Source organism: Oryzias melastigma, linkage group LG4, assembly GCF_002922805.2.
Source record: "Oryzias melastigma strain HK-1 linkage group LG4, ASM292280v2, whole genome shotgun sequence".
Classification (NCBI taxonomy): domain Eukaryota; kingdom Metazoa; phylum Chordata; class Actinopteri; order Beloniformes; family Adrianichthyidae; genus Oryzias; species Oryzias melastigma.
Genome location: NC_050515.1, coordinates 12,290,404 through 12,316,129, shown reverse-complemented (window position 1 = coordinate 12,316,129; position 25,726 = coordinate 12,290,404). Strand labels below are relative to the sequence as shown.

Here is a 25,726-nt window from a genome sequence, read left to right as displayed (position 1 = left end):
TAAAAATGCCGTTTCTGATGTTTTTAACATGTTCTCATTTTATTTTTCTGATGGTGGCCGACATATAGAAATAAATTAGGCTTAAAATTGCATTTCTGTGTAAGTTTTTCTTTTCCATCAGATATTTTTTTAACCCATTATTTTTTAACAGCAACATTTTACGCCCCGGAACATTATTTTCTATCTTAAAGATCTTATTGTTTTTAATTTCAAGACGTAATTTTTCGATGGCCCAGAAATTTGATGCATTTTTTTACATCGAGTCTCTGGGCCATCAAAATGTTAAGTCTGTTTGAAATCAAGAGTGCAAATAAAATAAAATGAAAAGGTTTAAAAAGTGCAGAATCTCATGGAACAGATAAACTTCCATACATTTGAGTATTTCTTTGAATTGTTGTGAATCTGGAGCAGACGAACAAAAAGCCTTTTGAAAAAGAGCTCATTTGTGACGTAGAAAATATGCTCCGCGGGTCATAAACTTCCTGCTCAGAGTTCTCAACGGGTGGTCAGAAGGGGTTGCTCCAAGCCAGGGATCCCAACCAAAACTCGAAGACAAATGTCTAATGAACCCCTGCTGCTCTGCAGAAACTATGTCCTAGAAAATGACAGGTTTTTCAGATTTTGGCTCAAAACGACATCATCACCAATAAAAGACAATTGGGATTAGATGATCGGAGTGGGACTTTAAATACTCAAATGGGATTAAAATGCTATCAATTCTAAATTTTTGTCATCTCATTTTTCAATACATTTTTTAATGGTATTGTGTGGTTTCAACCCTTTTCACCTTGTAATAAAACATAGTTTCATCTTTGAAATGAGACAAATATCAAATAGTCTTGGCCTTAGGAGCCTGAGAAGTTTGGGATCGACCCAAATTCATCAGCTAACAACTGTACAAAAGAATAGCAAATCCTAAAGAGGCATTTATTGTATTGTTGTTATAAATATGAATATTTTCCAGATTATTTTATTGATTTTTTTTTTAATCTTTAAATTTAACATCCAGATATATGTGAAGTTTCCAGCTTTTAACTCTTTCCAAAGCTTTCAGGTCTCTCATTACTTGTCCTTCTCATTTCACTGTCTTCAGTTTTTTTTTTTTTTTTTTTTTTTTTTTAAATAAATTACGTCTTTTTTTCTCTACTTTGCCCTAAGTTTACCTCTTAGCTTGTAGCAAACTTATTGAACCTAATTGAGCCTAAAATTTAGCCTAATTTTAAATAAAGCAAAAATCTATTCAATAATGTTTTTTATGTTGTTTTCCAAGATCTGCAGTTTGATCTGTGATTCCATGGGCTTTTTTTGTTTAAACAGTCTGTATAGTTGTCATGCTAACTTTTTTTAACCATGTGCATGCATGAAGTATTAAGCATGGAGCTGAATCCTAATGTATTTTGCATGCAGCAAATGCAGAAACATTGAGTCTTGTCCTGATTTATTTGTTTAAAAAAATGTATTTTTCATTGTTTCTCCAAACGTATTTGCAGGGAGGGATTGATCTGCAAGTTTATAAGCGTCTTTCCTGGCTGAGTTGTCTGCGCAAGAGGGCACCCAAAGCCCGCTACATGCATCTGGCCAAGGAGCTCATGGTGGACCCCGACTGGCCCCCGAAGCCAACCACCACCACCGAAGCCAACTGTTCTACTTATGACATCAGAATCAACTCCTAGCATCCATAGCAGCTTTATCTTTCATACAAAAGACATGCTTAGGAGGCGTGTCGATGAACACGTCGTTCTTATCAAGGTGCATCACAGGTGCATCACATGAAGATGTATGTTGCTTGTTTTTGTCTCAGCCCCCCCACCTTAATGTAACTGCAAAAGCTGTGGGTTTGCACACAAATACCAAAAAAAAAAAGTCATTGTAGCTTTCTTACCCATAGACTCCATACAAAAAGAAAGTTCTCAGGTATATATTTTTTTTTTTTTTACAGTTTGAGAACAGCAGTAATGTAAAAAGTATAAAAACCTTAGAAAACACAAAAACATTATAGAAGCTGTCAGGTTTAAAGCCTCCTGATGTAAAAGCATTTAAAAATACTGTTCCTGAGCTGTGATGTAAAGAGATTGGGGAAATGGTAGTTGGAAGATTACACTTCACACTTGGTGATGAACCCAACCGTGTCCAGAGCCAGATTCATAAGGCTGCAAAATGACAGCATTTGGATTCTGCAAAGCTGCTGCTGCTGCTTTTTACACTGTAACTTCTTAGATCCACAGAACACTTTCCCAACCTGAAAGGTCACAAACATGTTTTTGGAGCTCCAATAGATTAAAGAATGGCCCTCAAAATGTGTATTCACTCCACTTTGCATCCTCTGTGTTCTCATTTTGATTTTATTGCTCATAAATTGAGGTATAAAGATGGACTTTTTCCACTCTGTTTTACGGCTTGTCTCTAAAATGAAGCAAATCTGCAACTTTAACAGCATTCATATTTATCTATCATATTAGCCTTATTGTGTAAAATAATCATAAATATTGACATATTCTAAAAAGGATAACTAGGAATGGCACGGTTTTCCTCATTAAGAACATTACGAACACACTCTTTCAAATGTTTATTTATCAGAACATGGATTTTGAGTGTGGAGAGAGCCGCTGCTTGCATGGCTGTAGAACTTGTTCAGCGAGGCATTTCCAGCTTCACACATACGAGCTGATTCTTGAAAACTATACAGCATTTTTGTAGAAACGAGCATCAGTGAATTCCGAACCCGAAACAGCACGTACCATTAAAGCACACGCATGGGACTACGTTGGTCGGATGCATCATACATCCTCATTCATCCTGAAGTTCTCCATGAATGTTCCACCTTTGAAAGTAAGATTTTCTTCCTGTGGAAGAACGATTTTAGCTGTGCTTTTGAAGGATACTAAGGCATGGTAATAATACTATTTTTTTGAAAGATAAATGCATGTCCTATTGATGTTCTAGACTCAACCAGATCCTGTCGGCATAAAGGGCTATTTTTGAAGTTGGTTTCCTCTTTTTAACTAAATCTATAGTCTTGGTACTTTAGCCATTGTAAAAATAGATCATATTTATTGAGAAGTTCTGTTAAATTCTGCTAATTAAAAAGCTTACACACGTACTAAGAAAACTGTGAGAATGCACAGCAACACTTGTATGTATATAAGCAGAAAACATCCCAGTTGGTGTTCAGTTTAACAAACGAGGTTCATAGCAGCTTCTCTGATATACATTGTACAGGTATTGTAATGGTATCTGTAGTTATGCAACTCCATTAACATTATTCTAATGCCCAGGCAGAATTGGGACAATTTTTTCTGATTTTTATCACCAACATTTTAGCATCTTATCATGTGTCGCCCCCAATATGTGTCAGTCTGTCGGTTATTTGTTTGTTTAAATGTATAAATCATATGTTTCTTTATTGAAGCTTTTGTCTGCACATTTTGTAATGAACTTCTGAATGTCAGATATGACAATAGTTTTTTAAGAATGCTTTTTTTGTGGTCTTTAGTGAGTCTGCTGAACTTATAAAGTTTTAAAGATAAAAAGCAGAATAATTTCAGATGCTTTTGTTCCTCCCAGATCTCAAATGTCACTCGTTTTTTTTTTTTTTTTTTTTTTTTTTGCCCACATTTGTTATCATTTATTGTTGAGATATAAGTTTGGTATAAGAAAAAAAAAACTATAATTATTTCTTATGTTCTTCCCAAAGACGATTCATTCATATCAGTTGCTGAAAAATGTTAAATATGAGAAGATGGAGTTTTAATCTTCATTACTATCAAATGAGACAGAGCACAAATGGACATGAAAATATTTATATCAACATATATAAATAGAGAGAGAGATGTACATTTTTAGAATGTGCATATAAAAATATAGTTAGTTTTTGATTTATCAAAGGGCTTTTGTATTTTACACTTTTCGGTACTGTATTTTAATCAGTTGTTTACTTTTGAATTTTTATTTTCTGTTGGTTGTATCTGTTCTTCCATATTTTTTTTTATTTTTTATTTTTTGGCATGAATTTTGGGCATTTTTCTCCAACAGTTTGAACTTGTAAAATCTGACCATTGCTCAATTCTATTAAGAGGGTTTTGGAGTTTGAAATACAGTAGAATGAACCTTTATCTTGGGATCATCCACAAGACAGTTTTTCAGCCTCTAATTTTCTTTTATCACTATTTTGTGTTAAACAGAATGTCATCAATCATGCCTCATTTTGTGTTTTTGTTAATTTTCGCAACTATATTTAGCTTTTTCTTTGTCTGCCTTTTCACCATTTTTCATTACACAAAAGAGAAATGGAATTGGCAAGTAGACTGCTAGTTAGTATCAACTATTTTAGAGTAAAATGCTGCTAGGAACAAAACGTTTCAAGTTGTCAGAACTTTGAATGTGCATGCAGACAATTCAGTTTAAAGATGTGCAAAAACTACTATTGCTTTTCATTTGCTTCAATGTTGCCTTTTTTTTATCACACCATGGCTTCATCAAAGCAAACTCTTTATTAAAACTATGCTCTTCGTCAGGTACAACAAACTGTGATTGACTGTCCAAAATTAGCATCGATCTCATCACATCAAATGTGTGTAAACCAAACTATGGAATGACATTCAGACTAAATCCGACTGATGTGGATGTTTCCTCAGGGAACTGTATCTGTAAAGACATACAAAGTTGATATTCAAACACATTTTAAAGCTCAATCATTGTGAAAGCTTTTTTTTAAATTATTTTTTTAATGCAATTTAGTTTGTTTTGCGTATTTTCTGCTTCCACTGCTCATCTGGAGTGTATGTATTTTTTTATTGGCAGATCTGTACATTTTTGAAAAATTTTGTACTTTATAATTTATTTTATTTATTTTGATCTCTCCCCAACCTTTGACAAAAATTGTACTTTGAAATTATCTTGATTTCTCTCTTTTCATTAAATGTTCCTACCGCAGTGTGCTGCCTGTTGTCACGTCATTTATTCCCTTGCCTTTAAAAGGGTAAGAAATTTACACTGAAATATAGAAGGAAAACAAATCTTTGTGAACTTTTTGCATTTGTGTTTACCATAAATATTCTCCAGTCATCACTAACTGCAACAATACAATTGTATCATTGAAATGACTGAAATGTGGGCTTGAAAAACAGAACGAAGACCGAAATGTTTACTATCCAAAAATTTGGATAATGAAGAATCTTACTGTAGTTGGATTCTGGTCTGCCTTCATCCACCTGACAGTGTTATGAATCTGTGCAGGGATACTAAAAGAATTATCAGAATATTCTGGAGGATGGTGTTCTGCTAAGATTTAAAAGCTTTAAATCAATTATTGGTTATATGTCTTCAAAGAGGAAAATGGGTTGAACCTGGCTAAAAGAGCAAAACTTTTGGCTAGTTTGTAATTACCTTGGATGATCCTTCACCAAAATTTCTACAAATAGCTTGAAGGTGTAGTTTACAAGGAGTCTTACTGGTGATGTTTAATGTTTGATTTCAGTGGTTGTTAAAAATAGTTGAGCAACACAAAATAATTTAAGAGTTTTAGAATGACCTAAATTGTTAATTTTTTGTTGTATTAAAGGTCATTGTGAGTTTTCTTCGACAAAAGTGAATCAAAAAAGTCAAGTAATTTAATTTAACAAAGTATTTAAAAAGTTCCATAAAATATACAAGTATTAACTTAAGGTATGTTCTTTTTACTTTATAAAGCATACTAACATGGATGTAAATCAAAGGTTGGATTTTTACTGTCATATATTAATTTATTTACATTCAGGAACAAAATTTCTATCCACCTTGTTTCGTCCGTGCTTTTTTGTGTGTGACACCGTTCACAGGAAGTGGGCAGTTTTTTCTTCGCTGTGTCCTTGTTAGCTAGCAAGCTAGTTAGCTGCCATTAGAGACAAGCCAATGTGTACCATGTGGAAAGATGAGTTAAACTGCGCCTAAAGAGTCCTCGGGAAAGACACTGACGTTCAGCTGTTGTAAATATCACCATGTTACGTATCGGGAGAAAAGCGACCTGGTAAGTTATGTTTGCTAAAGGAAATAATAGCAAAAGGAAGTGCTAGCTAGCTGCATGCAGCGGCTCCTATGACAGCTCAGGACAGTCTCGGTTGCTCTGTTAAGATTTTAATGAAACAATCTGCTACAATACGGGGGTCAAATATGTTATATTCGCTGTGAGACTTTGCTAGCTTAAATTAAATAGCGTGATTTAGAAGTGTCAGTACGTAAAACACCAGCTGCTAAGCTAATACTGTTAGTTTTATCAGTGTATTATCTACACTTACTTCTGGTCGTTTGAATCTTCCCTCAGACTTCCATAAAAGGAACTTTACAATACATTTTTCATTGTTTACGTTGATTACATACAAAAAGGAAAACTATGATGATGTTGATTCTTGTGGCAATACCTTGTAAAAATTCCAATTTGTTCAACTGACAAGTCTAGTATTAAACGATTAAGTTTTACTTCTTATTTATGCACATTTCTTTCTGAAATAGCTTTTTAATAGGGTATCTGCTCAATGTCTTATTATTATGTTTCTCATTTTGTATTTGTGCATCAACTACAAACTTCTTGTAGAAATTGGCACCATGCTAATAAAAAAAATGCTAGAAATTGAGTCAAAAACGCATCTTACTGGTACTAAAACTTGTTTGAATTTCTTTATGGGAAGAAAACTCTACATAAAAAGAGGAAGCTTCAAATTAACATCACACTTTTTGTGAATCAATGTATCAGCAAATTAGAAGCTGAACTGATAATAGTGTCAATATATCATTTTAATTGAACATTCATTTGGAAATCACATTATCATCTTTGTATTGTGCCCATTTCCCCTGCAGCATATTTTTTTACAGCTTAAACTTCTCTTTTACTTCAGCATGGCCTGCAAGAGCCTGGTCTCAAACAATATGGGCATAAGGTTCCGGGTCCCATTGCAGAAGCTCCACCCTCTGTCCCGTGCCATCCATCACCGCTACTGTGGCAACACTAACCCTCAGCGAACTCCTCATCGCACAGCAGCTCGGTACTTTACTTCAATTTCTCGGTTGCCCATGCGGCCTCCAAAGCCGAATCCAGGGTCGGGCGGGCACAACTACCAACAACAGCGCAACTTTTGGGTGGCTCGCCTCGCAGCTCGGCTGTTAAGGCTCAGATACATTCTGCTCGGTTCAGCAGTGGGAGGAGGATACACGGCCAAGAAGGTCAGTGGAAATGTGCACCAAATAATCAAAATGTTCCTATAATAGTGATGGTGCGTCTTTGCTAACATATTATTTTCCATTCCTAGACATACGATGAATGGAAAGACATGCTACCCGACTTTAGTGAATATAACTGGGTTATTCCTGATTTTGTGTGGGAGCTAAGTGAACAAATTGATCTTGGTAAGTTTTTAATTAATTATGATTTAGGTATAAGTTTTGCTAGCCAAGGCGTTTGTTGTTCATTTGAAGTACGTATTAGTATTTTATTTTTCTTTCTACAGACAAACTGGCCAAAGCTCTCCCAGAAATGGAAGAAATTGCCAAACTTCTTCCAGATCTCGATAAAATTGGAGAAAACTTCACCTTTCTAAAAAGCCTCCTCTCCTCTGGTTAGTACACAAGATATTTTCTGTTTCTGGTGATAATTGTTGACAAAACTTGTAGATACTGTTTGTAATAGATCCATTTGTAATTCTTCTCATCAGTGTAGAAATAACATCACATTTTTCTTTATGAAATATATCCAAAAAAATGAATCAACAGGGATTTGTTACATTTTTATGTACATTTTTTTTTAGAAAAAGTAAAAAAATCCAAAATAAATTTAAATTTCTCAATTGCTGATATTCCAGTTAATTGTTGATATTCTGATAATGTGTTCAAAAAGAACACATTATCAGAAGTATTCTGTGGAAACATTTAATCTCTAACCAAATCAATTCTTTGGGTTTCCTTTTAAAATAAACTTTTCTTCTGCCTCTAAATAAATAAAAAATGTGGGATAACATAGTTAAACCTTCAATATCACATTTCTAAGTAGATTTTAATACTATTTCTTCTTTCTAAAGAACCTTTCTACATCTTGCTCTGGGTATAATCAACACTATGTTTGGGGTGTAGTTATTTTTTGAGGGAAGAAAAGCCGTATTAGTGCTCTTATTCTTTTTTTTAAATGCTGTCAAAGCAGTTTTTTAAATATATATTCCTTGTTTTATTAATTTCAACCAAGACAAAAATCTGAACCTGTCTCATATTTTCCATAATAAGCCATGTGTAAGACTGTAGCTGTCCTACACAAGTTTCCATTCAAAATTATTTAACTAATTCACGGCTGAACTCGAAGCAATTTTACATTTCTTACTTACTGACTACACCGCAAAAGCTTTCTAGAAGTTATTAAACGGTGTTCCTGCTTTGACCATCACCCCCTCGCCTCTGTCTTTTATGATTTTTTTTTTTTTATCTTGTGTTCTTTCTTTCTCTTACCCCTCCTGTCTCCCTTCCACATTCTTCACAGGTTTGAGTTTGGGTAGTGAAGTCAAAGGAGCCTCTGGTGTGCATCTTTTGTTAGGTGTGTAAACTCTGTATTTAGTAGAGCCGCCCCTTACCTTTCTTTTTCTTTGTTGATTCATTTTTTTTCGTCCACGAAATAGGTAAAATAGGGGAGACAGGCTAGTTTCTGGGTTATTGATACATACTATATATGTTGTCATTTTTTTGGAAGTTGACTGACTTTCAGTGTTTTGAAAAATATGTTTTCTTCATACTGAGGTCCAGTTTTTGAAATCTTGTGGCTTACCTTTGATTAAATCAGTAAAACTAGATTTGTTTTTGACTGACTCGCAGTTCTTATAAAATTTCAAAGTTTAGAGTTCTTGTTTAAAAGCAAAAAATTCTAAATGAACGTTTTTTTTTTTTGCCTGTAGCGTGTCCCGTCTTTTTCTTAATCTACTCTAACTTGACTGTTTTTCCCTTTTTTCTACCTTGGGTTTTTTGCCTCCTTTGACTTCCACCCTTTCTCTAACCTGCACCTTTTGGGCTTTTGCTTTCTTCTAAATTAAACTTTTCTGGTAACTTCTAACTATTTTTGAACACCTACATTTCTCTCTGCATTTGCACTTTCAGATGTTTGGAAAATGCTCACAAAAAAAATCAGAGTTTGACCCACATTTTACAGCTTAATTTAGTGGTTAGCCACAATACTTTACCAATAAATAATAAACACATTTTATTTCATTCTGTCTGCTGTACGTCACAGACTTTCAATTTGATCATGTGAAGAACTGACATGAATTTTATTTGTATTTGGATTCATTAAATGTTATGAAAATATAATGAAATTCTGCCTTTTTTTGACACTGAAGTTGGCTTTTCTTTTCAGCCTGATTTCACACTGAATAACAAATAGCAAAACTAAAGAAAAGAAAAGCTCCAGTTTTATGCAAACATTTAGGAAAATGAAATTTTGAAACTGAACTGGATTTACAGTCACACTCTCACTGGATTAAAGGCATAGAAACCACAATGAGACCAAACAACAGGGGTGGCTGTCCTTCACCAGTGAGCATTAACCAAAATAAGCATTACATGCGAGCCCACAGAGTAGAAAACACATTATTTTCAGCTCAATTCAGAAAAAAGTTTTTTCCAAACATTTGAAATAAATCCCACTGTTGTTTGATTTTGCGGTTATAAACCATCCTTGGTATATTAAACACAGTTTTAGATGCTTCCATGAGTAACTTTGTTCCTGTTTGTATTCATTTATTTTGTCTTTTGTAGAAACCTCAAGTGATCCTGCTCTAAAAGCTACAGATGCTTCCTCCTCAGCCTCCCACGATGCTGGCGACAAGCAGTACAAAAAGGCAAGTTTACAAAGGCGCCGATGCTTCAGGCTGCTTGTTCTCGCTGCACCGAAGCATCTCACTTTCTTCAAGATCCTGTGTAAACTACTTTGAAATCAAGAAGTTACAATAGAAAAGTAGAAATTGTAACCCGAAATGTAGATTTGAGATATTTGAAGTGTTTACACAGTAATATATGGATACTGGCCTTCAAAAATCATGTAGGTAGTTTCTGAAAGCATTAAAAAGTCTGACCTCTTTTTTTGATGGATATTGGTACTATTTGATAACTCATGGTTTTGGATAAAATATTTTCATCAGGCAGTGGCAATTTTCTTAGAAATTTTTAATATAAGAAAAAATCACTAAAAAGATTTCAATTTTTCCAGACTCAATCCAAGAGTTTGTAAGGTATCAACACTGGCCTTTTTGTCAGGTGTATTTGTTATTATGTGGCCATTCACCTGCAGCTCAACTCAAAACTTTATATGTAAAATATTTATCTATTTCTGGAGAAAGTGATTTGGGTTTTTAGCTTTTCTGTTTGTGCTTCTTTTCTGTCATTTCATATACAGTTTCAGCAGTTTTGTGTTGCTGTTTTTTTTTTTTTGTTGTCTTTAGTTGGATTAACTTTATACAAATGAACAGAATCTGAAAGTCTACCAGCGAAAGAGTGGCTTTCCTTCTCTTTTCCCTGCTTTTACCCTGAGCTAGTGGTCTCCAACATAAACACAGCCTGACTTGAGTAAAAACATTTGAGAATTGAACAGTATTTATTAAGTTGTTCAATCCTCAAATTAATTGAACAATACCGGTATATTTATCATAGGGGTGTCAAAACTTCGGTGTCCTACAGGTTTTTCAACCAACCTGCTAGTGAAGCTCCTTATTGGTTAAACACCTGATCCAGGTAATCAGCAGCAGATAAGGCAACATTTCTGGAATTTCTTCGAGGCCTGGAGTTTGACACCCCTGATCTATCATGTTGGGGACCTTGAACTGTGACGTATTCCATCTACCCTGACTAAACAATGTTTTAAAGCTTGCTTTGCTTATTTCAATGTTCCTTTTTACCTTCATCTACACCTGTAAAGGTAACGCTTTGCTGCAGCTCATGCAAATGTGGTGGACAATACTTGAAGCATAGTCGACTGTAAGAGTGTGGATTACTTTTTTTGGTTTTAAATTCCATCAATGGAGAGCTGAACTTATCGCCATGGTGATCACAGACCTCTTTGACTCTAAGGAAAAGTGCTTGGATGACCGTTGCAGTTTTTGCTGAGGCTCCAAGTCTGCTTTCAGTTTGATTTCAAAGGATTTTATTGGGTGGACAACTTCAGTGCCAGCTGCCCAGGCCAGGCTCCCTGTGGTGGAATGCAGCAGCGACCTGCATGGCTGACCAGCTCCCCTGTTGATTTTTATTTTTTTATTTTTGCTCCTCCTCCTTCCTCTCTCTCACTATGACGTACCCCAGCAGGGTCTGCTTGGCGAGCTCATTCTAATTCAGCAGCAGATCCAGCGGCACGAGGAGGAGGTCCGACGGGCCGCCGCTACCAATAGTGCGCGCCCCCCATCACCAGAGTCAAGTCCCAGTGCGTCTCCGAGCCCAAGCCCCCCTCAACTGAATCGCAAGGTGAAGGTCCCATCCGACTTAGATCAGTGCCGTCCCGCAGTAGGCTTCTAAAACATTGCAGTTTAGAATATGACATGTATGCTAGTGCTGGGCGATGTGGAAAAAATTGTATATCACAATATAAATAACTTTATATCACAATAACTTTATATATCACAATTAAGTATATATTTTCAGTAATTCTCTGAAAAAATTGACAAAAATGTCATTACTTACTTTTCTCTGACTTAAGTTTTTCAAGTAACTTGTTCCTTAATCGTCACAAATGACAATCATTTTTTTTAAAGTGCTCAACAATTTCAAGTTTCTTAGTAGGAAAACATATTCTTGCACAAAAGTTCAGCAATAAACAAAAGTGATAGAAGGGAAATGGCACAATAGACCCTTCTCTATCGCCCACACGTCTTATCATATCGGCCAGCACTAATGTATGCAATAAGGCGAAATAACTGGATTTTACTGTTAACTTAAAATGGTAAAATCTACTTTTACATGTCATATTGCTGTTCTTTCCTCAACATAGAAAACTAAAACAATTTTAAAGTTCCAGACAAAGAAAATAGCTATAAAGTGAATGATTATCTTATAATCTATATGCCTTAATCCCTAGTAAAGTTCGCTCTGATTCTCTTTCACCTCTTAGTTTCCCTTCCAGATGTCATGACCTGTCAGTCCAGCTAAATCTTCTCCCCCAGTAGCACCAGTTACCTTGTGTGAACTTGCGATGGTCTGGGGTTGGGGCAGGCATGCACAGTTCCTCACTGACTTTTGTCAGAAAATAACTCACTGGCCCAGCTTTGCTTTAGATTACAGACAGCTCGTAAGCTGCAATGCAAAGAAGACTTGTATTGACTGGAGTGGTGGTCTGCTGCATGGTGTGAGCTGCACTTTTAAAGAGGGCATGAGTGGACTGAACTTGAACTGAAAAGGTTGATTACAGAATCTAAAGCTGGTTGAAAGCCTCAGAGTTTTAGGGATTCCTGATAACCAAGATTTGCAGATTAGAAATAGTTCTGTGTTGTATTTTGATTTGTCACATATTTTTTTTAATTCTACTGTTCTTTGTTTGCTGTGTTTCGTCCTTTTTGTCTGAGAAAAATAGAAAAATGGAATCAATCAGTTTTCTGGTTAGTTTTGGCCCAACTGTGCGGGCTCTTTGTGATTTATTTTTTTGCTCTATAATCATTCAGATCAAAGCCGAGCAGACCTCTGCCTGAAATGTTTCTCCTTCCTCTGCTTTAACCTGATTTTCCCTGTAATTCCGTTTGCATGTTTGAAACCTTTGAGGTGCTGGTGGAGCTTCCCTCCTTTCAATTGAAAGCATGGAAATCATTGATTAGAAACAAACAGAGAACATTAACACTGCTTGTTGCTGTTTTTTTTCTTCTTGTTTCTCTTGTATCTTCTAGTCATCAGACAGAGAAAAGATTGACCAGCTTCAAGAAGAGCTGCTGCGCACTCAGGTACAGTGTATTACATTTCATTTTTGTGTCTTCTAACTTTACATTTGCGGAAAAAAACTCCAATAAACAAATAAATAATGTTAAATGTGGGTTTAAGTCTTTATAAAGTGACTAAATGAATGCTGTATTTTCTCCCTTCAGCTAAAGTATCAGCGAATGCTTGAGAGACTTGAGAAAGAAAACAAAGAGTTAAGGAAAGTGGTTCTTCAGAAAGACGATAAAGGGATTCACCAAAGGAAATTGAAGGTGAGATGTTTCTCCGCTTTCTCTTTTAGCATTGATGTTTTATGACACAACATTTTTTTGTATTCAATATTAATAATAATAATACATGTTATTTGTTAGGCGCCTTTCAAGAGACTCAAGGTTGCCTTAGAGCAGATGATCTATAAAGATAAACATTATACAAATAAATAAATGCAATGTAAAAATAGAAAAGCAATAACAGATAAAGGAGCACAGTTAAACTAAAATATTATATAATGATTGGAGTAAAATCAAAAGTGAATTAGGAAGTTGAAATAGGTGAGTTTTTAGATTACAGATGAAGTTGGGGTGTGAGTCCATGTTCCAGAGCTGGGGGGCAGAGCGGCTAAAAGCCCTGCTCCCTATGAAGATGAGATGGGGGACAACCGGGTGGAGGGAGGAGGAGGGTGTAAGGGAGGGGGCAGGAGTGGCAATTTGAAGGAGGTTCGAAAGGTAAAGTCCGGAGGAGGATTTTATGGATGATACGATGTGTCACCAGTATCCAGTGAAGCTGCTGAAGAACCAGTGAGATGTGATGGGAGGAGGGACGAGCTGCTGAGTTTTGGACCAATTGTAGTTTATTCAGCATTTTTCAAAGAGAAGGGAGTTACAGTAATGTAAGTGAGAGGTGACGAGGCTGGCTGGAGAGTGACGGGCTGAGGGAGGAGCAGAAACAACGATGTTTCGTAGGTGGAAAAATCTAGACCTGGTGATGTTATAGACATAGGAGGTGAAAGAAAGGGAAGTGTCAAGGATGACGAGGTGGGTTTTAGTGAGGGAACTGTAAACATTTTTTAGTTAACAGGTGTTCAAAACAAAATTTGACTTTATGTGATTGCATTGACCTTCATTCCCGCCGTATCATCTTTTACAGAAGTCTCTCATCGACCTGTATTCAGAAGTCCTTGACATCTTGTCTGACTATGACGCCAACTACAACACTCAGGACCATCTGCCTCGGGTAGGAAGCTCCTTCAACCTCATTTCTGCTGCAGTCTCAATCCATAATGTTGAAATGAGGTGGATTTTATAGCTAATGTGGCTAATTTGGGTATTTTAATTAAGAACCGTGCTAATTGTTTTTTTCTTTATTTAAGTTCTGTCATCTTTCATCCTCTAATCAGCCTTTCCTCCTCCTGTTCAGGTGGTTGTGGTTGGAGATCAGAGCGCTGGGAAGACCAGTGTGCTCGAGATGATCGCTCAGGCCAGGATCTTCCCCAGAGGCTCTGGAGAAATGATGACACGCTCTCCTGTTAAGGTTATTCAAGCTGCTTAACTCAGTGTTTTTGAATATAAAGATATTCATATGTAGTTATATAGCACTTAAACGATTTAAAAAATGATTTATTTTTGCAGGTGACACTAAGCGAAGGCCCTCATCACGTTGCCATTTTCAAAGACAGTGGTCGAGAGTTTGACCTTACTAAAGAGGAGGATGTAAGTCCCAGATTCCCCATCCGTCTAAAAAATAAAAAAGTATGTGAAAAGGTGTTCATACTGTGCTGTTTCATCGGATTTGTTGCAGCTGGCTGCCCTGAGGCACGAGATTGAGCTGAGGATGAGGAAGAGTGTGAAGGAGGGGCAGACTGTCAGCTCTGAGGTCAAACTTTTTATTCAGATTTCTAAATATGTTTTACCTGCTGATTCTCTTTTGATTTTTTAAAAATGAATCAACAACTTTAATGTTTTCCTCTTTTTAGACAATATCCTTGAGTGTTAAGGGTCCGGGCATCCAGAGGATGGTGCTTGTTGACTTACCCGGTGTCATTAGTGTGAGTCCACATTTTTAAATTAATAACATTTTTAGTTTTCTAATTATGTATTTGATTTTTATTACAATGTAATTAACGATTATAGTTTTGTTTTCATGTTTTTTGATAGAAACTTTCACATTAAATTGAAAAACGATATTTGTCTACCAGTTTTCATATGAAAATGAACTTTCTGTCTCTCTCAGACGGTGACGACAGGCATGGCATCAGATACTAAAGACACCATCTTTAGCATCAGCAAGGCCTACATGCAAAACCCCAATGCTATCATTCTCTGCATTCAGGGTGAGCAAATATTGCAAATTTAACACACTCGAATGAAAAGAGAACTGGTAAGAGTATGCGGAGGCTGATCTTTATATTTTCTTTCCTTTCTTGTTTTATTTTTCTTTCCTCTCAGATGGCAGTGTGGATGCAGAGCGGAGCATTGTGACCGACTTGGTGAGCCAAATGGACCCTCAGGGTAGGAGGACCATCTTTGTTCTAACCAAAGTGGACTTGGCTGAAAAGAACCTGGCCAGTCCGAGCAGAGTAAGAAAACTACAAGGATTTCTTAATGTTCTTCAAGGGTGTTATGTGGGAGGGGCTTCATTGTTTGGTAAACTCTCTCTTTTTCCTTCACCTTGAGATTAAAAAAACAGTTTTATTCAGGTAATATATTCTTTATAAAAATGTATATTATATTTAGTCCTGTCATGGGATAGATTTTTTTGTAGGATTATTTAATCATGACCTGTAATTAAATATTCTATTTTTAATCAGAATTGTTTTTCTTAACCGAATAATTTCTGTAAAATGTGTCATTTTCAGACTTTTTTCATTTGAATTTGTGACACTTTGGTACTGTAAAACAGAAAATTACACCCAAAAAATTGGCTTTATTAAGTTTTCTCAGTACAACAGACTTCCAACCTTTATATTTACACTAATAAGAGGTATTTTTTTTCTCAATCTCGAACGATAAAAACAGAACACAAGAACTAAACAATAGGTCCACAGTGCTCTAATTTAAGGCATAAAACAATAGAAGCATTTTTCTGAGCAATCCACAAAATATTAAGCCCAAAGGTCGTATTAATACTATAATACAAGTTGAGATATCTCCTTCTACAGTTTACTGTTTCATGCGATCAGTCCTGCACGTACTCCATTATTTTAGGATAACGGACGCCTCGTCAAGCTTTATCTCTTACATAATAGATAATAGCTGTTAAAAATCAAGCATCTTCAACCTGTGTCCAATAGAAACGGCAAAAATAGAAGTTCTACTCTGCCATTTAAGCAACATTGATTCACAAAGACAAAAGATCCAAACACACACAGCGGTTCCACGCCAGGTTAGGCCTGTAGACACCTGTGTTATTGCACAGTGTATCACAGCACAGCCTGAGGGAGCAAGAACAGATCACTAAGGCATTGAAAACTAGGGAAAAGTTATAGGTTAAAATTTGGCTTTACACTATTAAAAATAATGTGTGAATTTATCTGTAATAAATTAATTATGATTAATGCAATAATTTGACAGCTTTAATTATATTTTAGTTTCAATAAATAAATTATTCACTGACTTAACCTTTTTTGCAGCTTCTCCACAAGAGGGAGCTCTATCCCCCTCATTGTGTTGCACTATGTTGTTCTTTTGCGCTTTCCTTCTCTGGTCCTTGAGGACTACTTCCCTGCTTTATTTTCCAGTAACATAGTTCTAGTTTTTTCCTCTTTTCCTGGATCATATATTTTGTTAATCAAAATTTGAATCTAGCTGATCAGAAGTAGTTAGTAGCTTCAGTTTGGTAAACATGCAGGGCAGCAGCACTTCAGGACCAAGGTCAGGGACCACTGATGGTGATTATAGAGCCGCAAGTTTACCCGCTTTCTCTTTCAGATCCAACAAATAGTGGAAGGCAAGCTGTTCCCCATGAAAGCCCTGGGCTATTTTGCGGTAGTGACTGGAAAAGGTAACCTTTGATTAAAAATCATGATGCATGGAAAAAAAATCCCTTAAAAATAATAATCTTGTCCGTCCATAAAGGGAGCACTGGTGAAAGCATAGAGTCAATAAAAGACTATGAAGAATACTTCTTCCAGAATTCCAGATTATTAAGGTAAGTTGTATCTTAAATGAAACAATTCTAGTTTCTGAATTTGTGTATTTTAAAAAGTATGGTGACGCATGAATTCTTGCAGGGATGGCATGTTGAAAGCTCATCAAGTGACCACAAAGAACTTGAGCCTGGCTGTTTCTGATTGCTTCTGGAAGATGGTCAGAGAGTCTGTGGAGCAGCAAGCTGATGTCTTCAAAGGTGTGACCATCTTTTTGATTCCACAGAACAAACAATTTTATGCACAAATCTATTTTTCCTATTCAAAAGTGAATTCCATTGTAGAGCTCATTATTATAAACTGTGCAGGGAGCTGACAGCGCCCTCTCGGCTCCTCAGTGTGCTGGTCTCTCGAGCCTCTCCCCCTCCCCACAATTAGTCTAGACTACCACAACCCTTTGCTAACAGCAGAGGAGATTTATGGCTGTGACACTACAGCTCCTATAGGTCCATTGTCTTCAGTATTGATCCATATCCCATCAAATCACACGCAGCCAGCCTCCGTCCTCCCTTCTTGGCGCCACTGCAGCTCCACGGAGCAGCAATTAGACTAATCTGCACTGTGGATAGGGAGTTGAGGAAAGGGACAGCAAGCTCGGTGTGCTGGCGGATGAAGTCTTTTGTCTCTGTGTTTATATGTGAGCACTAAAGCTCTGACATTTGATAAAGTGGAGGTTATTGGCCCCATCGCTGCACCTTTTATGAGAGCAGTTAAGAGGGTGAGCGTTCTCAGCCTGTGATTAAAGGATGGGCACCATTAGCCAGCTGAAAGTGGCCCTTATATCATAGCAGGTTAAAACAAAGCCGGTACTATCTGCGTCGGCTCATTGCCTGTTGATCTTAAAGAACGGGATTTTGATAAAGCAGATGAACGGGGGGTTAAAGTAGATCTGCTTCATCCAGCACCTCATCAAGGGCCCATGATTCTCTGTTCTTTTAACAGCTTAATTAGATAAATATTGTTGTCTTATTGTGAATTCATCTTTTTTTTTTACTATATAATGTATATTTGAAGATAAAATTAACTAAATAAAGACATTTTCTCCTACAGCATCACGATTCAACCTGGAGACGGAGTGGAAGAACAATTATCCTCGTCTGAGAGAACTCGACCGAGTAAAGACCTAATGTTCTGTCTTATTCATAGAGACTCTAGTTCCAGTTATGAATGTTGTTGATAAACCAAAATCAGAAAAAGATTCCACAGATTGGTATTATTGTTTGCAGCAGTAATATTGTTTTTTTGTTTTCCTTTTTTTTTTTAGAATGAACTCTTTGAAAAGGCAAAAAACGAAATCTTGGATGAAGTTATTAGCCTAAGTCAAGTCACCCCACAACACTGGTGAGTTTATTATGAATATTAATAGATTTTAATAGATTTTAGTTGCTGTTAGTGTATAATTTTAACTGTCGCCTTAGAAAACCACACAGATGTTTAACTCCCTATAATGTTTTTGCATCAGCTGTTCACCCATCAATAATTAGAGCTAAGTCTTTATATAAAATAGAAAACTACTACTTGATCACATCTTTTATAACTTGGTTGCAGTGAAGAAAACCTTGCATAAATAAGATGTTTGCATGGCGGTTTGGGCATCCTCCATCCTGCGTGCCTTTAGTTCTCAGAGATCAATAATCTGATGAATGGCTCATGGACAGACCGGGGGGATCTGTTAGATAGTGAACAGTATTGGAGGGAGCATTTCTCTGTGGTGAGGAGCGCCAGCTGGAACAAAAGAGGAGCTCAGTGAAATATGAGCAGGTTTTATGATAAATGAGAGGTGTGCAGCACTGCTGCGGTGGGGGGGCTCGAGGCTCCAGGGAACGACAGTTTCATTGAAAAGACGCGCCGGCACTTCAGAGAGCTGGTGAAAGCTGTGACACTGTTAACAGCTAATAGCATCATAGTAGAGCTGTACTGGGAGTTGGCGTTAAGCTGAACAACAGTTGTTCTGACTGCAAAAGACCCACTCCGATAAAAGTCTGATTTTTGGTGTTTTTAACATGTTCTTGTGGCATTTTTTGATCATAGAGGACATATATTATGAAAGGTAATCTCAAATTTGTATTTGTGTGTATTTCTTTATTTAAATCAATGTGAATCATTAGCAGATACATTTTTTTCTCTTGAAAAATAGCTCATTTGTGACCATAGACAGTATATTATTATCATTGGACGAAGCGGGGTGTGGCATTAACCATACAAAAGGCTTTACCTCTGGTCCAAACAAAATTAAGTCAAGTCAGTCGCCATTTTTCCACGGCACAGACTTTGTCATTTCGGAACCAGACGCCGTTAGTGAGCTGTGATTGGTCCAATTCGGTCTGAGTCATCATTTCTATCAGTCCAGTTCTCTATATACTGTCTGTTTGTGACATAAAAATAAGCTGGGCGGACCACAAGCTCTGAGCTCTCAGCTATGGGGATAGGAAGTGGGGTGGGGTTCTGCCCACAACTCAGAGGCAAATTTCTGATGAATTCATGCCGCTCAACTGAAACTATCCAAGAAAAAAACATGTTTTTTTTTTGTTTTTTTTTTAAATGGCATAATCATAATTAAAAGACCACTGGAAAAAAGGGCTATTAAAATAGATCAAAAGATGTTTGGAGTGGGACTATAAGATGCAGTTGAATACACTAGTTTCTGTTTTGTTTTATTTTTTGAGTTTTATTTTTAAAAAAGGCAAGCTATCGGGGGAATTCAAAACTTCAAAAAGTGGATCTTTACTCATTTAAAGGTCATACTTTTTGTGGACTTGGTGGAAGACCGAAATGTAGAAACCACATGCATTTTAAACCAACTAACAGTTGTTTAACTGTCTTATTTTTTATGCTAAAAGGGAAGCTATTCTACAGAAGAAGCTGTGGGAACGTGTCTCCACTCATGTCATCGAGAACATTTATCTACCTGCTGCCCAAACAATGGACTCTGGTACCTTTAACACCACTGTGGACATAAAGCTCAAACAGTGGACTGACAAGCAGCTTCCACACAAAGCACTTGAGGTGAAGATTTTTAAATCTCTTTTATGAAATGGAAAGTTTTGACTTTTTCTTTTATTTCCACTGCTTTTATGTCTGCATGAGTAAATTTAAGTCAAAAAGAGAACATTTTAGTTTATTAATGAATGAATAAGATTTTTTTTTCTTTTCTAAAATTAGTAATCTAGCTGCTATTGTCTAACAGTAATTTTCAAACTTAACTTTGAAATTCTTCCGTTTAGGGATTTTTAGTGCCAGACCTTCTCATTCCTCGACACTTTTTTCTTCTTCAGGTTGCCTGGGAGACCTTGCAGGAGGAATTTGCCCGTTTCATGGCTGAGTACAGAGGCAAAGACCAGGATGACATTTTTGACAAGTTGAAGGAGGCCGTGAAAGACGAGGGCATCAAGAGGCATAAATGGAACGAAAGAGCCCTGGACAGCCTGGTAAACAAAGAGGCCATTCTTTGTTAACGCTGCGAGCGTGTTGATTTGTCCTCCCACAATAGACACATTTCTATCAAAATGTGTGACTTTCACGAAGAGTCTTTATCAGATTGAAGCTGAACTGCAGTGTAAATGTTTGTGGCAGAGGGTGATCCAGCACAACGCTCTGGAAGACCGCTCCATCACAGACAAGCCTCAGTGGGATGCAGCCATCCAGTTCATGGAGGAAACTTTGCAGTCCCGCCTCAGAGACAGTACGTTTGCTGCAGCTCTTCTTCTGTTTGAAAGTCTTATTTGTCAACTGTTTAAACAAGCAGTATATGGAAAAGTGGAAGTGACTGTTTTTACTACACATACCTGGACCAGTTTGGCTCCATTTGAAATGATAGCAGCAGTGAGGAAAAATCTTGTAAAAAAAATTACTCTCTCAGATTTTAAACTGCAGCCACACAACTCTCCTATCTGCATGAAGTCTGTCAGATTATACTTAAAAGAATTATCATTTATTAATGCTGCTTCCTATTAATAATTCTCGTACTTCAGTGATAGTCGGTCATGTTCAACTCTGTAACGGGAAGAAGTGCTTGAGTTTTAAATATTTTTCAGTCTCTGGTGGACTTTCTACAACTTATTTTCCTTACAGGACATCTAAAACTCTTTGTCTAAAATAGTGCAAAGTAGTTTATAGAAAAATGAAAACTTAGAATTTTATCCGAAAGCTGGTTATTAGTTTATGTAGTGCTTTTTTAAAAATTTAATCCAGACTTAAAAGGAACTTTCAACATGTTAATGCTGGTACTTTACATTGTTAAAACACAAAAATGCACTCTTTTAGGTTACTAGGTTACTTTAACATCAATTCATCTTTTTTTTTTATTTATTTATTTTAAACTTGTCCTGTCCAATTAGCTGGGTGAACAGATAAGCGCTGAGAGCCTCATGTGTTAGACACATTTTACTGTCACAACAGGGGTTATTGATTTTCTGACACGCAAAGTGTTTATTTGTATAAACACCTTTTGTAATTTATGCTAAATTTGATTTATATTGGTAATGTTTGTATCTTTTTTTTTTTTTTCTTTGGACCGGACGGAAAAGAAGAAGAGGGAAAGAGGGGATAGGGGGGGTTAAGGCCACAAAAGAAAGGTGAAATCAGTTCATCTTTAATATTTGTTTTTCTTCTTCAGCTGAATCTGTAATCAAAGACATGGTTGGTCCAGACTGGAAACAGAGGTGGTTAAACTGGAAGAACCGAACACCAGATCAGGTCGGTTTTCCAGGAAATTGTATTTATTGTTGTCTATATGAAACTAAAATTATTTATTTTTGGAGGCTGAACTTTTATAAAATTTATGTCTGGTTTACATTGAGAACCAAAAATGATCTTGTAAACGTAAATGGACTATATCACCGTAATAGAAGAAGCTCACACTTTTCTCTCTTCTTCTGTAGCACATCCGTAATGAAACAAAAAATGAACTGGATCGCTTGTTGAAGCTGCACGATGACCACACAGCATACCTGGCGAATGACGAAGTTACAACAGTCAGGAAGAACCTGGAGGGGCGAGGAGTCGAGGTGGACCCAGTGCTGGTGAGATCAAACACCTCCATAGAAATGACAGCCATTTTTTTTTGTTTGTTTTGATGCTGAAATCCTTTTTGTGTCTGTCCAGATCAAGGATACGTGGCATCAGCTGTATCGACGACACTTTTTGCAAAAGGCTTTAAGCCACTGCAACCTCTGCAAGAGAGGTTTCTATTACTACCAGAGACACTTTGTTGATTCAGAGGTAAGAAATGAGAAGAGTATCGCTGAACTCCTCCTCTTGTCCGGCTGTGTCACTCCTCTATTCCTCTGTTATCCCAGCTGGAGTGCAATGATGTGGTTCTGTTCTGGAGGATCCAGAGGATGCTGCTTATTACAGCCAACACGCTCCGACAGCAGCTGACCAACACAGAGGGTGAGTTCACGGAGCAGCTCACGACACCAAACCTCACTCACAAAAATGTGTTTATTTCTAATATTCATTCAGACTTGCTTTGGCAGCAGTTTTTTTTTTAAGTATTTTTTTTCATCTATCCTGAAGTAACTTGCATGATTTTGCTGCCATCGTTCTCAAATGTAGTGATTGTTGAAACAAACAGCTGCTCTCTCATCCCACTGCTGCTTATTTTGATAAAATTACAATTAAACTTTCTTGCTTAATTAGACATTGATTATTATGTCTTCCTTGTATTTTTTTTTCTTCTTTGCCATCAGTACGGCGGTTGGAGAAAAATGTGAAGGAAGTCTTGGACGACTTTGGAGAAGACACGGAGAAAAAGACCCAACTCATCACGGGCCGCAGAGTCCAGCTGGCTGAAGATCTCAGTAAGACCGATGAACACTCACATTGCAAAAAACTCACAACATATGGATATAGTTGATGATTTAAATGAATCGATGTATGTTGCCTTTGGGCCTTTATGTTTGCATACTCGGCTCAATTTCACAAATACTCAAGAAAAAGTAGTTAAAATAGTTCCCTGACTTGTCAGTAGAGGGTGCTGGTGCTTCAGCAATTGTCTGACCAATCAAGATCTGCATCAGATAATTTATCAAGATGACCATTTATATCAGCTGCTTGTCAAGCTTACTGTAGAAAAAATATTCATTTTGTAGTTTGATCAAATCTTTATTCAAAAGTAAGTAGTTTATGTCAAACTTTGCAACCGAAACACAGAAGAAGTTTAAATTTATTCTTTTTAAATTATAGGATTGTGTTCTTTTAAATCTTTTTGATTCACTTGAACACTTTGAAATGCATTTTTTTTTATCAGATACTGTTTTTCCCCCTGGAGGAGCATGTTTTTACCTACTGTTAATTGTCTCAAGATCCTGAAAGAGGAAATTCTAAAATGATCCAGTTACTATTAGAGTTGACTGCAGGTCAGTCACATTAAAACACTTTTTATTGCCCACATCTGTTGTAGCTTCTCTTTTATAAAAACATTTCTTAAAAAGTGTCAACCAAAATAGTACTTATTTATCTGATATTATTGAAAATCCAAGGTAACTGTCATTAAACCAGCCTTTTGTCTATTTAAGATAAACGTTGAAACACATTTCTCACATTGTCTCCACATCATGTCTTGAATAGTATTAAATTCTCATAGTAGAGCTCAGTTCCAAAAATAAATTGGAAGTAAGTGACTAATATATACCCCTGAATAAAGAAAAAAAGATTATTTTTAAGAAATTAACCTAAAATTCTTATGTTTAGTTTTCCCTTCCTAAAGACTAATACCTTTTGTGAGATCTAAAAAATATTCAGGTAACACTTTGGCTCTAAAGTCTTTTGTTCTTAGCCATTTAAAATGAAAAATTATGTATATAAAAACATAATTTCTATGAAATATACATATTCAGCAGTTAATACTATTAGGGTTGGAAATCTCCACAATGAACAACATATTTCCTGCATCATTGTTTATTTTCTTTGTAAATCCACTGTTCTTTATAAGAAAGAAATCTCAAATTTTTCTGTTGTTTTTACATTTTGACACAATATTCCAGGACTTTGGAGATGGGTCTGTCACAACTCCCGAATCACTTTTTTCTATTATGATTCACGTTCTACATCTAAACAAATATTCACCAGAAACAGGTTTGGTGACATATCCTCAAGTTCTTAAAAGAGGCAGTTTGGGTCAGATTGTTTTTGTGTTTCTTGTTCCAAACAGAATAAAAAATGTTTATTTTTATCTTAACTTATTACATTTTAATACTTTTTAATTACATTTTTTAGTTAAAACTATTTTAGTTTGGACTCTGAATGTTCTTATCAAGTAACTGTTTTATAGGCTACAAGTTTGCTTTCAGTTACCAAACATCAAACATTCAGCTGTTTATTGTGAATACTTAAGACAGCTTACACAAATGAGAAAATGTTATTGCATTTGTTTCTGGATGTGACTCAGCCATGGTGATGGAACTGTGAAACAAATTTTATTATCCTTCAGTTTTAAAACTCAATGACTGACTCCACAGACCACACAATTTAGAAAAACAATGTCCAATGTCCAGCAAAGCCTTCCCTTCTTGTTCATTTTTATCAGCCAAGAAGGAAAAATTGGTAAAAATGGGGGAAAGAGGAAATGACTGTGAACTAGGACAGAAATGTGCTCCCTGGGGCATTCTGCTGTAAAGCTCTGCTCTGCCCTGCTTACACACTGAGTCAGCTCATGTTACAAACGCAGGTCAGGTGTGTGTGTCAGCGCGAAAGCGTGTGAATGAACGGTACAGTGTGTGTCTGTCAAAAGTGTGCCAGACCAGCTGTGTGGCAGCGGGCCATCCCTGGAGCTCAGCCCAGCCCTAATGTGCTGGAGCGGAGTGGTGGGCTGTCACTGCTGCGTCCGCTCCACTCAGTGTGCCTGGACTTAGACAAACACAATAAAGCTTTGAATTTCAAAAGAAAACTTAGGTATGCATTAGAATACAAGTGAATCTTAATGTCCTATCAACACTAATTAATATTATCCAACTTTTTTCCATCATTTTCCCACATTTTATTCTAATCATTCCATTATGAGCCTAAACTGTTAGTTTGTTTTGTAATTATCAGTTCAGATTTTCTACATTTGTATAAATAGTAGTCCATGGTTGAGGCTTTTGAAGCTCCAGCGGGGGGTTTTTGCTGCTATAACCCATGTGGTGTATTCTATGAGCGGCTCTGCCAACATCTGTTTTCATGACAACTTGTTTTTACTGCTGCGTCTCTTCAACATAACTTGTTTTTGCCATTTACTTTTTGGCAGTAGAAGTGCATCTTTACACTGGTCATCACTGTGTCTTCCTTTAGTTCTACTTAAAAATTATCTTTTTTTTTTTTACTGTTCTCTGTAAATCCTGAAGGTTGATGTGAAGGAAGATAAATACGTCCATATATGACTAGCTGGGAGTGAGAATGTGTTGGACTTCGACCTCAATGCCATGGTTTTTTTTTCATCATTTTGTAAAAGTCCAATTTTTTTTCTATTGTAAATTTGTTCCTAGTGGTTTATTTAACTAAGATTATGCAATTTTAACCAGAATCAAAAAGCTTGTGTCTTCGTTTTCTGCAGCTCATTAGAAATTCGCCTCTGGGTTGTCTGCAAGTGGATACTTCAGAATCGTAGTAGAGAAGGGAGTTGCTGCAGAGCATTTTCAAACCGCTGGTTGTCATCTGCTCCTGATCCAATGCAATTTAAACAAGGAAGTTCTTAAAAATGCAACCTTAAAT

General features: G+C 36.4%; 2 protein-coding genes and 1 long non-coding RNA gene across 9 annotated transcripts in view; 2 read left to right on the top strand and 1 right to left on the bottom strand.

Annotated features, from left to right (window-relative positions):
• Positions 1-4,933, top strand: part of atp13a3 (ATPase 13A3) — a 29,040-nt gene extending 24,107 nt beyond the window's left edge. For both annotated transcript variants that reach the window (XM_036211523.1, XM_024278539.2), the window contains one exon: positions 1,491-4,933. In XM_036211523.1, coding sequence (XP_036067416.1) covers positions 1,491-1,673 — 183 coding nt within the window. In that variant the 3' untranslated portion in view covers positions 1,674-4,933. The remainder of the gene's footprint in view (positions 1-1,490) is intronic.
• An 854-nt stretch (positions 4,934-5,787) lies between these two features.
• The window catches only part of opa1 (OPA1 mitochondrial dynamin like GTPase), a 30,942-nt gene continuing 11,003 nt past the window's right edge, over positions 5,788-25,726 (top strand). Inside the window, exons 1-29 of one of the 6 annotated variants that reach the window (XM_024278689.2) lie at positions 5,788-6,004; positions 6,870-7,194; positions 7,281-7,377; positions 7,479-7,586; positions 8,495-8,548; positions 9,760-9,842; positions 11,299-11,454; positions 12,864-12,917; positions 13,059-13,163; positions 14,038-14,124; positions 14,308-14,421; positions 14,520-14,600; positions 14,689-14,763; positions 14,864-14,935; positions 15,121-15,220; positions 15,336-15,466; positions 16,818-16,890; positions 16,965-17,037; positions 17,120-17,235; positions 18,086-18,150; positions 18,300-18,376; positions 19,876-20,041; positions 20,311-20,463; positions 20,609-20,717; positions 21,651-21,730; positions 21,916-22,056; positions 22,139-22,255; positions 22,333-22,426; positions 22,726-22,836. In XM_024278689.2, coding sequence (XP_024134457.1) covers positions 5,976-6,004; positions 6,870-7,194; positions 7,281-7,377; positions 7,479-7,586; positions 8,495-8,548; positions 9,760-9,842; positions 11,299-11,454; positions 12,864-12,917; positions 13,059-13,163; positions 14,038-14,124; positions 14,308-14,421; positions 14,520-14,600; positions 14,689-14,763; positions 14,864-14,935; positions 15,121-15,220; positions 15,336-15,466; positions 16,818-16,890; positions 16,965-17,037; positions 17,120-17,235; positions 18,086-18,150; positions 18,300-18,376; positions 19,876-20,041; positions 20,311-20,463; positions 20,609-20,717; positions 21,651-21,730; positions 21,916-22,056; positions 22,139-22,255; positions 22,333-22,426; positions 22,726-22,836 — 3,046 coding nt within the window. In that variant the 5' untranslated portion in view covers positions 5,788-5,975. Of the gene's footprint in view, positions 6,005-6,869; positions 7,195-7,280; positions 7,378-7,478; positions 7,587-8,494; positions 8,549-9,759; positions 9,843-11,295; positions 11,455-12,863; positions 12,918-13,058; positions 13,164-14,037; positions 14,125-14,307; positions 14,422-14,519; positions 14,601-14,688; positions 14,764-14,863; positions 14,936-15,120; positions 15,221-15,335; positions 15,467-16,817; positions 16,891-16,964; positions 17,038-17,119; positions 17,236-18,085; positions 18,151-18,299; positions 18,377-19,875; positions 20,042-20,310; positions 20,464-20,608; positions 20,718-21,650; positions 21,731-21,915; positions 22,057-22,138; positions 22,256-22,332; positions 22,427-22,725; positions 22,837-25,726 lie in introns of all 6 variants that reach the window. The other 5 variants (XM_024278688.2, XM_024278692.2, XM_024278691.2 and 2 more) reach the window with 5 other exon arrangements.
• LOC118598663 overlaps positions 25,325-25,726 on the bottom strand; it is a 1,374-nt gene continuing 972 nt past the window's right edge. Inside the window, exon 2 of the long non-coding RNA XR_004947747.1 lies at positions 25,325-25,719. This is a non-coding gene — a long non-coding RNA (uncharacterized LOC118598663). The remainder of the gene's footprint in view (positions 25,720-25,726) is intronic.